This window comes from Cyprinus carpio, chromosome A25 (assembly GCF_018340385.1).
Source record: "Cyprinus carpio isolate SPL01 chromosome A25, ASM1834038v1, whole genome shotgun sequence".
Lineage (NCBI taxonomy): Eukaryota > Metazoa > Chordata > Actinopteri > Cypriniformes > Cyprinidae > Cyprinus > Cyprinus carpio.
This window is the reverse complement of record NC_056596.1, coordinates 3,025,267-3,037,652: the sequence shown is the minus strand read 5'-3', so window position 1 is coordinate 3,037,652 and position 12,386 is coordinate 3,025,267. Positions and strand designations below refer to the sequence as shown.

The 12,386-nt window shown below is 34.9% G+C and overlaps 1 protein-coding gene across 3 annotated transcripts in view; it reads right to left on the bottom strand.

Annotated features, from left to right (window-relative positions):
- Positions 1-2,966: 2,966 nt before the first annotated feature.
- LOC109073216 (deformed epidermal autoregulatory factor 1 homolog) overlaps positions 2,967-12,386 on the bottom strand; it is a 16,836-nt gene continuing 7,416 nt past the window's right edge. The window contains exons 9-13 of one of the 3 annotated variants that reach the window (XM_042715052.1): positions 11,707-11,835; positions 7,056-7,282; positions 5,556-5,621; positions 3,579-3,668; positions 2,967-3,502 (exon numbers count right to left, since the gene is read on the bottom strand). In XM_042715052.1, coding sequence (XP_042570986.1) covers positions 3,398-3,502; positions 3,579-3,668; positions 5,556-5,621; positions 7,056-7,282; positions 11,707-11,835 — 617 coding nt within the window. In that variant the 3' untranslated portion in view covers positions 2,967-3,397. Of the gene's footprint in view, positions 3,503-3,578; positions 3,669-5,555; positions 5,622-7,015; positions 7,283-11,706; positions 11,836-12,386 lie in introns of all 3 variants that reach the window. The other 2 variants (XM_042715053.1, XR_006153579.1) reach the window with 2 other exon arrangements.

Genomic DNA, 12,386 nt, shown 5'->3' with positions numbered 1-12,386 from the left:
AAACAAGTTTTTCATAGATTTTGAGAGCTACAACACAGAGCCCCCCCCCCCCAGACTCCACTCCATTAAGAGCTTACCAAACTGGTAATGTTTTATTTTATGTCTTATTTTTATGGCTAAACTAAAACACTTATATCTCCCAGTGTGTAAGGAGCTGTTACTATGAGGCTTAAGAGCTAAACTAAAACACATGAGCGGAAGCGTCACCCATCTAAATGTCATACATCACGGTCCTGCAGTGAGGACGCTAGGCTTTCCCTTTCTCCACCTCCACGCCGACCATCCTACTGAATGCTGAAATTCTAACCCTCGACCCAAGCACGCCAACATCCCATCCAATCCTCCATAAAGACCAACACAAAAATAAAGAGGCTCTATCCGCTTTGAAATGATGGTGAATGCTGGGGTTGGACTTACCCTCCGCTGACAGACGCCCGAGCAGTAAGAAGCCCCCCGAGCAGTAATGGACTTTATGGCAGCCTGTACACTCACTGGACGCCTCTCGACCGCACCGCAGTTCACACACCGTGTGCTGGAAAACACAGGAGAGAACATGCTACTATTAATACTATTAAGAGAACAGTTAATCTCTCTATCTACACTGTAAAGAATGATATCATCAGTACGTCATGTACATCAACTCATCAAAATAAGTTGAGCAATTTCAGCTTTTAAAAAAAAATAAGTTATATGGAATTCAACTTGATTTTCTAAATTTTAATCTTTTTCTCTGGGGTCCTATGGAATTTTTCAAACTTTTGCGGCTTCAAATTGAAATAAATAAATAAAACAAATTCATCATTCAAAACAAAAAAAAGGCAAACACCAAAGGAAAAATAGTCAGAAACTAGTTAATCGTGTTCTAAGTGTTTGTGTGTGTATTGCAATGCAGTTTCGCGGAGGAGTTCCTGGGTGGTTCCATGCTGTTGTTATGAATTATACTTCATGCTTTCTTGATTTTGTAATGTTTGCCGGACAAAGTTTGTTCGAGCAGTTTTCCTAAGGTGGAGATTTTAGGTGGAATGGCTTCCTCACTGGCTCCGCTCATACACGAGCACCACCACCCACAATCCTCCCTATGATATGTGAGATTCTAACACGCTGTTCTAAAATGACTGAAGTTTATTCTATGAAAAGGTTCAATTACGCTCCCCTTCCCTTGAAGAATAAATGGCTCATCCCTCACCTCTATAACATTCCACTCCAGGGTCACTGCCACAGTGTGTATTCCAGAAATAAACTTAAGCAAACTATAATCACCCTTTCATAAAAAAGCAGCATGCATCTTCTCCATTAGCATCAGAAGCCCCTGGCTTGTAATATGTCAAGCGTCACGCCTGTACATCATTACTAAACATAGAAATGTCAGGGGGAAAAAAAACCTAAAAAGCTTTTTAGTGTAAATTGTGTCAAGATCTTCGGTCTCTGACAGGAAACACTTTGAGAGAATACACCCCTTTATTTTACAATACACAAAACATGAGCTGAGGTTAGCTATCGCATTGTGTTTTGCACAAAAAAACGGTTTACTTCCCTCTTACAGTCAGTCATTTCAAATCAGATTTTTTTCAGATCTCAAATGCTGTCTGTACACATATTAGATTTTTCAGATCCTAACACAAATTCTAATACGCAAATCTCATGCTAAACTGTCACTACAGCTATTAACGCTCCTACATCATACAGCGTAGTCAGTGCTGTGACAAACGCTCGTTTTCCGTAACACCCTCCAAACAAATAATGAGGATATATCTTATGTTTTCTTTGACTAAAAATTCCAATTAAATGGTTCAGTTTATTTTTCGTAAATCTCCAATCAGATAAACGTAAAATTAACTAGGAGGTAAGTCAATGATGCTTCTGTATTCCAGATTATTGTTATTTTAAAAAAGACCTTCCAAAAAGACGAAGTACCGTCTCTTAAAGTCTTATTGGCTCAGTTTGTGTCCTAGACAGACATTATTCTCCACGAGCCGGGTGGAGTTTTGGGTTACCATGTATTTTTTAGAGAGAAATATAACAAGATCTATCCTTAATTGAGACACCATAATAATGATGTGAGACAGATAGAAAGAAAGACTGAGAGAGAGTGAGTGAAAAAGATTTGACAAGACAACCCTGGAGAATCTTTCCCTGAAGCACAGAGACCCTTCTTTCAGGACTGAATGTTCCGGCTTCAATACAGGTTAAGCTCTGCTGACAGCATTTGTCCATTACCACAGAAGCTAAATTATTACTTTTACTGGGATTATCTGGTTACATCACAATAGAAAACTTTAAAAAAACCCTTCTGTCATCATTTACTCAACTTCATGGTGTTTCAGCTTAAATCTGTTTGACTGACTTTCTCCTGTAGGACACAAAATAATGTTTTGAGCTGCTCTCTGACATACAATGAAACTAGTGTGACTAGCTCAAAAAACACAATGAAAGTATCATAAGAAAATTTCCATTCTGCTTTCAATTTATAATATATGCACAAAACATCACATTTAAATGTAGAAATGTAACAAAACAGTATGCATGAATGAGATTGTATGGAAGCTTGTTTCCACAATGGGTTTAAAAAAAAGTAATTGTGACTTTTATCTCAGATTTCAGAAAGAAAAAAGTCAGAATTATTAGACATAAACTCTGTATTCTGACTTTTTTCTCTCAATTCCGTTTTTTTTTTCAACCATGTAATCTCACATTCTGACTTCGCATCTCTCAATTCAGTTTTTTTTTTTTTTCAGCCATGAAATTAAAAATTCAAAAAGTACGTAAATTGTGACTTTTAATCTCACATTTCTGACTTTTTCTTGAGATTAGAAGTCGCAATTACATTTTTTATTAATTGCAAGAAAAAAGTCAGAAATAGTGAGATTAGAAGTCGCAATTACATTTTTTATTAATTACATATAAACCCATAATTTCAAGAAAAAAAAATAGATATATGTGAATAAAAGTCACAATTGCAGTTTTCAGAATTTTGACCTTTTCTCTCACAATTCAGATTTTCCATCTCACAATTTGTTTTTGTTTTTTCCGCCATGGAATTAAAAATAGGAAAGCTAATTTTTTTTCTCACAATAGCAAGTTTATATCTCACAGCTCTGAATTTTTCCTCAGAATTGTGAGATAAAAAGTCACAATTCTCTGTTTTATTTTATTTCCCATGGCGGAAACAAGTTTTCATAGATTTGAGAGCTACAACACAGAGACCCCCCCCCCTCCACCTCCATTTAAGAGCTTACAAACTGGTAATTTTATGTCTTATTTTTATGGAAATTATGAGCTTTATATCTCCCAGTGTGTAAGGAGCTGTTACTATGAGGCTTAAGAGCTAAACTAAAACACATGAGCGGAAGCGATCACCCATCTAAACTTCATACATCACGGTCCTGCAGTGAGGACGCTAGGCTTTCCCTTTCTCCACCTCCACGCCGACCATCTGAGTGTCCTCCTGAATGCTGACGGTCGATCCCGCCGGACAGCAGCTCAGCTGATGTTCCTTCCAGTCCTGCAGAAAGACGAATCCAAAAATAAAGAGGCTCTATCCGCTTTGAAATGATGGTGAATGCTGGGGTTGGACTTACCCTCCGCTGACAGAAGCCCGAGCAGTAATGGACTTTATGGCAGCCTGTACACTCACTGGACGCCTCTCGACCGCAGTTCACACACGTGTGCTGGAAACACAGGAGAGAACATGCTACTATTAATACTATTAAGAGAACAGTTAATCTCTCTATCTACACTGTAAAAAATGATATCATCAGTACGTCATGTACATCAACTCATCAAAATAAGTTGAGGCAATTTCAGCTTTTAAAAAAAAATAAGTTATATGGAATTCAACTTGATTTTCTAAATTTTAATCTTTTTCTCTGTCCTATGAATTTTCAAACTTTGCGGCTTCAATTGAAATAAATAAATAAAACAAATTCATCATTCAAACAAAAAAAAGGTCAACATCCAAAGTAAAAAATAAGTCATGAACTTCTTTGAATTTCAGGTTGTTTAAATTCTGCTTCCTTGCATTCAGATAAAAATTGGAATTTAAAAAGCATTCTGAATCCAGTTCTGATATTTGTCTTCTTTTGAAAACAAAACAAAAACAGTCAACCTCTAAAAATGACAAAAAAAAAACTTTTTTCAAAAAAAAAAAAAAAAATCTCTTGACTGGTAATGTATTATTTTATTATGTAATATTATTAATATTGTTGTGTAAATAAACAATAAAAATATTAATAAAATAATACTTTTCTGAGAATCCAATCACCAGTAAGGGGCGTGTCCACATATGATGGGGGAGTTCCCTTTGTTGAATAGCATGTTCATGAAGTTGGGGGCGGGGCTATAAAGATAGGGGTGTGATCCTTTTGGTTAGGGGTGTGTTCTGGTGATTTTCAGAAATCGCTTACTACACCTTTAATATTAACGAATAATATTTTGACCTTAAATGTTGGAAGAACTATATGTGACCCTGAACCACAAAACCAGTCTTAAGTGTCAGTTTTTCGAAATTGAGATGTAAACATCATCTGAAAGCTGAATAAATAATCTCTCCATTGATGTATGGTTTGTTAGGAAGACAATATTTGCTCGAGATACAACTATTTGAAAATCTGGAATCTGAGGGTGCAAAAAAATCTAAATATTGAGAAAATCACCTTTAAAGTTGTCAAAATGAATTCTTAGCAATGCATATTACTGATCAAAAATTAAGTTTTGATACATTTACAGTAGGACATTTACAAAATATCTTCATGGAACATGATCTTTACTTAATATCCTAATGATTTTTGGAATAAAAGAAAAATCTATAATTTTGTCCCATACAATGTATTTTTGGCTATTGCTACAAATATACCCCAGAGACTTAACACTGCTTTTGTACTCCAGGGTCACGAATATGTAAAAAATAATGTTGTCAAAAACATTACGAATATCAGTCAAAACATTATAAATATCAAAGCACATATCTCCATCAAAGTGAGTCGAGATCAGCCTGGATATTTTACAAAATAACCGTTTTGTTTTCAAGCTAAGAAAGAATGATACAGCTTTAAACAGTACGCAACTAAGTAAATAATGCCAGAATGTTAATTTTTGCCTCAACACAGACTAGCATTTTAAACAAGCAAAGACTCCTTTATCTGTTGACCATCTTTTTTTTATCAGCCCTCTCGCTTTTCAGCCCCACACTCTTTTAAACTCCAGATTCACACACTCTCCGCCACACCCGAACCCGAACAAACCTCAAAACAAGCACCTGCCAAACACAGCGGGTCCTGGTGTGTGACGGACAGTGTTTCTACACCACCAGCGTCCGGTCCAATCACGACACACACATCCAAGAACGCCAACTACATCAGCAGAGCTCCACTTGAGCCTCATTATAAAACTCAAAGCTCTGCTCCATTAAAGAGCCATGTTCAGTACTGTGGGAAAGCATTCAATGTACTTGCATATCTGTTGCTAAGGCTACAGTTAAACTAATATTACTTGATTAGATTATATTAATGATAACAAAACAATGATATGATAACACAGAGAGAGTGAGAGAGATTTACCTTAATGATAATTTCAGTGATTTTCCCCTCAGGTTCTTCACTGAGTGACAGCTGACTCTGAAAGGACTGCGAGAGAAAAACATGAATAGATGATGCTTCTCATAGGGGTCATAAAATAAACGTTTCCCCTCTAGTCCACTTATAATGTCTGTAAAGCTTTCTCAGACCCCAAACAAGTCATTATTTAGCTTTTTGCATTCAGGTATGGCGGACGACTCCATATACTGAAACATCGCCAACACCGATTGGTTAACACTTGAGTGGCCTTGATGACATCAGCAGGAAGGAAAGTTGTTTCAAAGTTGTAATATTTTATTGAACAAATACAAAACTAACATCTAGTGATGAATCGTCCATAATAAGAACGGGAAAATGTATTTAGAAAGTTTATTTGGTGAATTTTTATTTAATATCCTTTGACTTAAAATACTTTTTTATGTTAAACATAATATTAGTGCATTAACTTACTGTCTGTAAAAGCTGCTTAGACCAAAAACAGTCATAATTTAGTTCTTCGGATCATTTTTCACACTTTTGTGGCCCTTTTGCTACTGCGTGTGTATATCTAAACACCCAAACAATTTGCATATGCATTCATGGTTATGCCACGAAATCAGAAATAGACAGTTTTTGCAGTTTAGTTTTTATAAATGCTCTTTTTAGTGTAGGGAAGTTTTGAGTTTGTTAAACTCTTTTCTTTCATGAGCAGTCACTATTTTATCCATTAAAACTCAACTCTGATAATCAAATTGACATTTAATTTTTTTCGGTAAAAATAATTTCTTAATGCCTTAAAATGGCTTAAATATGACTACACACCCCCTACCTCATATGTGACCCTGGAGCACAAAACCAGTCTTAAGTGTCAATTTTTCGAAATTGAGATTTATACCTCATCTGAAAGCTGAATAAATAATCTCTCCATTGATGTATGGTTTATTAGGATCGGACAATATTTGGCTGAGATGCAACTATTTGAAAATCTGGAATCTGAGGGCGCAAAATATCTAAATATTGAGAAAATCATCTTTAAAGTTGTTCAAATGAATTCTTAGCAATGCATATTACTAATTCAAAAAATAAGTTTTAATATATTTACAGTAGGAAATTTACTAAATGTCTTCATGGAACATGATCTTTACTTAATATCCTAATGATTTTTGGCATAATTTTGACCCACACAATGTATTTTTGGCTATTGCTACAAATATACCCCAGCGACTTGGCGATTGGTTTATATGTGGCTTTATGAATATGCAAATTAGTCCCCGCCTCCACTCACTCACTCACTCACACCAGCTCCACTAATTCCTTCACTTTCACGTGGTTCACTGAAGTAGCAAAGGCTACATAATGGATGGTGACAAAATTGAATTCATTTTTAATTGTTTTGTCTTTAAGCATATTAAAAACACCAGATAAACAACTTGATTTTCAGCACAGGGGTCTTTAACACTGACCTGTTTTGTATTTGTATAAAGACTTCAGTGTCTGTGTCACCTCTTTCCTGACGCTGATGGCGCTCTGACTGGCTTGTTTGGCCTGTGCGATGAGCACTTTGAGTTGCTGGACGTTGTTGAGCAGCGTGTTGGCCATCTCTTCCAGGTAAAGCCACGTCCGCTGCTCGGCCATCTCCAGCCCGTTCATGAGCGGCCCTGCCGGAGAGGGTTTAGACTGCACCACGGCCTGCTGAGGGACCACCGCCAGCGCAGGAAGGGTGGCCAACACTGAGGAGGAGAAACACACATTCAAGATGAAGCCTAACCTACGTCTCCTGAGTGATGAAAGACCTCTGAGCGAGTTAATGTTCCTCTGGGACGTGATTTTGTAGAGGTGAACCGGCGTTCTAACAGGTACGACTTTGACGAGTACATTTACAGTCCGTCCTCATCTGATCTTCCATTAACCCTGACCCACATTTCATTCTAAAAGCTTTTTGGTCTAAAATAAGACCGAATGGTTCAGAAATGTGGGCCGGACAGACAGGAAAGGACACTCTCAGCTCGGACTCGACCCAGACGAACACAATTGTATGTTGACTTCACTTGCTCTCCATTGAATCTCAATGCCGTCTGGAAGAAACAGCTGATCTCATTTGTGTTTCTTTTGTCTACAGGATGAAACATATGTAAACGTATCTCACAATACAGTATCTGAGTCTCTGATTGTACAGTCAAACATCAGTCTGTTTTAGCTCAAACATCTCCCATGATTCAACAGATCTCACATGTCCTGATATCAGTTAATGCACTTTATCCCCTTATTTCCGAAATAAAAACACACCTGCTAACTCAAACATGGCTTATTTCTGATTAAAAAAAAATACCTGGGTATTCATACTAGGGGATTTAAAAAGAATAAAGAGGTTATGAGAGAGAATGTAAATTGTAGCTTTTGATTTTTTGTCACTTTTATTAATAGGGACAGTGATATAATGAATAGAAGAGGGCCAAACTGCCCAGATTTTACCAGTTAATTTACATGTTTTTCCCAATCATCTGTGAAAAGGATTACACTTATAAAAATCTATAACATATATATATATATATATATATATATAAACATATACATATATGAACTTTATAGAGACTGCTCTACATGGTTATTATAGGTAACTAAAAAAAAGAAATAAAATAAACATGAAAAAAAAATAAACTAGATTTTTTAGTTTACTAGTTAGAATAAACTAAAACAAAATTAAAAAATAAAACATCTAACAGTTAATTTCCATGTGTTTCCCAATCATCTGTGAAAAGGATTACAGTTATAAAAATCTATTATATATATTAATTTTATAGAGACTGCACTACAGGGTTATTATAGGTAACTAAAAAAATATATAAAAAGTAAACTTGAAATGAAACAGAATATAAAAACTTTTAAAAAGTAAAAAATAAATAAAAATTGAGTTGAACTTGCTAGTTGCTAAAATATTAAATAAAAAATAAAGATTTAGTTTAACTTGATCAGTTGTATAAAAGAAATGAATTAAACATGAAATGAAATAGAATAAAAAAATATTTTAGCTAGTAGCTAAAATATTAAATTAAAAAAATTTAAGTTTAGTTTAACTTGATGTACTAAAATAAAAACTGAAATAAAAATGAATGTTGCAACTTTAAAATAAAATTAAATATAATCAACATTTTTATTTTAGCTAGTTCCTAAAATATTAAATTTAAAATGAAATTTCCCATTTTAATTTAGTTTAAATTGCTGTACTAAAATAACAAAAACTGAAATACAAATAAAAACTATATAGACATTTCTATAAAAAAAAACTTCTAAACAAAAATTAACTGAAATGAAATTGAAAAATAGCTTGTATGTAAGAAAACATATGAAAAATAGTGCTGTCAAACAATTAAATCCAAAATAAAGGTTTCTGTTTGCATAATATATGTGTGTGTTCTGTGTATATTTATTATGTATATATAAATACTCACACATACAGTACATATTTTGAATATATATAATATATAAACATATATTAATATGTAAACATAAAATTTTTCTGAAATATATACATGCATGTGTGTGTATTTATTTAAACATAATAAATATACATAGCACACACACACACACACACACCACACACACATATATATATATATATATATATATATATATATATATATATATATTATCTAAACAAAAACTTTTATTTTAGATGCGATTAATCACGATTAAACGTTTGACAGCACTAATGAAATCATTTTAATTTTCCTTGACTTAAAGACTCCCGAAAGGTGGATTTGAACTCACGGTGGCCACATGAGCACCACATCTCAATGTGTCTGAGCATGTGCATTAACCACTTCATCAGTACTTTGTAGATATGAGAATATGCACCCATTATCCTGTGGCAGAAATGAATTTTTTCTGTTATATTACAATCCAGGGCTGTGGACACACTTTTTGTCTGGTTATTTTCTTGAATCAGTCCAAGCGAGTCGAGGCCAGGATGCTTTAAAAGAGAAGTGCTGAAGCATTTCAGACACACACAACCTGACAGAGATAAAAGGAAGGAGAGAACGATGATTTCCTGAGACTCAGAGCACAGTGGTGGATCAGTGACACAGAGCCGATTTGAACTGGAGGTCACGCTCCCTGGAACGAAACATCTACACTGCGCTCAACTTCAGAAATAAACCCTCGGACTGAACTCAAACCATGATTCTGTTCTCTTCAAAAGAGAGCGAGACAAGAATGGAAAGACTTTGAAAGATGGATATACTGTAAAGCGATGTATGGAATTATCGGCTGTCAGTGAATAAAAATAATTAATTGTAAATAGTTTTGTACTTTTGTACTTAAAGGAGTAGTTCACCCCAAAATGAAAATGTGCTTTTTAAGATGTAGATGAGTTTGTTTCTTCATCAGAGCAGATTTGGAGAAATGTAGCATTGCATCACTTGCTCACCAATGGATGTGAATGGGTGCCGTCAGAATGAGAGTCCAAACAGATGATAAAAACATCACAATAAAACACACCACTCCAGTCCATCAGTTAATGACTGTTGAAAATTAAAATAGCTTAATGATGGATTTGTTTCTTACAAACATGCAGCTTTTTGCTTCATTAGATGTTAACTGATGGACTGAAGTGGTGTGGGTTATTGTGATGTTTTTATCAACTGTTTGGACTCTCATTCTGACGGCACCCATTCACTGCAGAGCATCCATTGCTGAGCAGGTGATGCAATGCTAAAACAGAATATTCAATTGAAAAAAAAAAGACTTTATACATCAGAAATTGATCTGATTGTGAAACCTAAGCAGTCTTGATGACATCAACAGGAAAGGAAAATTGTTTTAATTAAAATATGAAATACTTCATTGGATAATTTCATTGAATTGAACTGAATATTTATTTAATTCGTTTTTGTTTAGTTGAAATAACGTACTGATAAATCCTTCACAATAAGGCGAGGAAAACAGAAAGTTTATCTGAGTTCATCTTTTTAGACTTAAAAGACTAAGGCCTGGTTTCACAGACAGGGCTTAGACTAAGCCAGTATTAGGCCATAGTTCAATTAGAACATTTAAGTATTTTTAAAAACATGCCTTAGAAAAAACATTATTGGTGTGCATCTTGAGACAAAACAAGGGCACTGATGTATATTAAGACCAATCAGTGCAAGTTTCTTTCAGTTGAAACAGCTCAGGTTTACATTTTAGTCTGGGACTAGGCTTAAGCCATAAGTATGTGGGTTTTTTTCTGTTAAGGATTTAAAAATAACATTGCACAGAATGAATGTCAAATTAGCTAAATGTGCTAAAACAGCATTAAGTTAATTTAACAGCATTAAACGTTTAATTAATCTCAAAGGTTAATGCATTAGCTTCAGCAGTGCTTCATTAATTCAGCAGATAATGTCATTTCTAAAAACACTCTGATGAAATTAACAAATCATTGGTTTAGAGGTGTTATGAAGTCTCCCGACATTTGCTCACAGGATGGGTTTGGACGGTCCAAGCGTGACCCATAACAGGACGGACCCGATGTACCCTCTCTGTCCCACAAATGTGCCATTCAACAGAAGTCACCCCGACTGGACAAGGTTACAAAAACGCAGAACAACTCATTATCAGAGTCTCAAAACAGCCTCCGTCTCGCACAAAAGGGGCCTAAAAATAACATCCCTTTTGTTTCCAGCCAAAAAAGAGCCAGAAAGAGGCCAATCCTGGGCTTCAGATGGGGAGAGAGTCTCAGCCTCAGATGGCACGATCACAGACCGCCGACAGACCAGTCAGTGACCCTCTGATGCTAATTGCACACAAAACACGCAAGCACTCTGGCAGAGCTTTAATCTGATTGGCTGTTCTTACTCATCCAGCATACAAGTGGCATCCATACACTTATTTTGCATACTTATGAGTAATAATGCCTCAACTTTGGAAGAAAAAAAGAAAACTTTTACCATACTGGAAATGGAAGGTCAACCCAAGTGCATTGCATTGTGGGATACAGTATTCCTCACAGTGTGCTCTGTTTTGCACTGCACATTTTGGCAAATACGAAATAGAAAGTCTGCATACTGTGCACAAAACCCATACTACATACTTCCAAAATGCTAGCATTGCAAGTATGTGGTTTTGGCCGTTCTAAACACCCTTCGGCTGTAGTATGTGTGAAGACACCACCCACCGGTTGTGTTGGTGAAGACGTCAGCGGGCGCAGGGCTGTCGGAGATGATGGCCGTCGTCTCTCCTGAAGCCGTTCGGTCAAAGGTCAGCGTGCCTGATGTGGTGATCTGTCCGGACGGAGTCATTGTAACTGAGAGCAGACAGACAGTCGTGAGCCGTTTCCGGTGTCTCCTGAGAGAATTACTCACTTTGCTGATACTTTGAGAGAGTCATAACCACCGATACAATATATATATATATATATATTTGGATACTGGAATAATAATATATATATATATATATATATATATATATACATATATATATATATATATACATACTGTATATATATATATATATCTCTTTGGATACTGGAATAATAATATTATTATACAATATTTATACAAAAATTTACACATCAGTATATTTATATTATTAAGTTCCACTCAAAAGGGTTTACTATTTAGATGCAACCATAAAAAAATGCATTTTATTTTTCATATTTCATATATATTTGTATTAATTTTTTTTATTCCTTTTTAACGTAATATTAATATTTATTTATATGGCTTGATTAAAATAAATAAAATAATACAATTACAAATAAATTATTAAAAAATACAAAATAAATAAAATAATAATAAATAAATTATATTAAAATGCATTATTTTATGTATCTGTCTGAAGTACAATATGCAATTA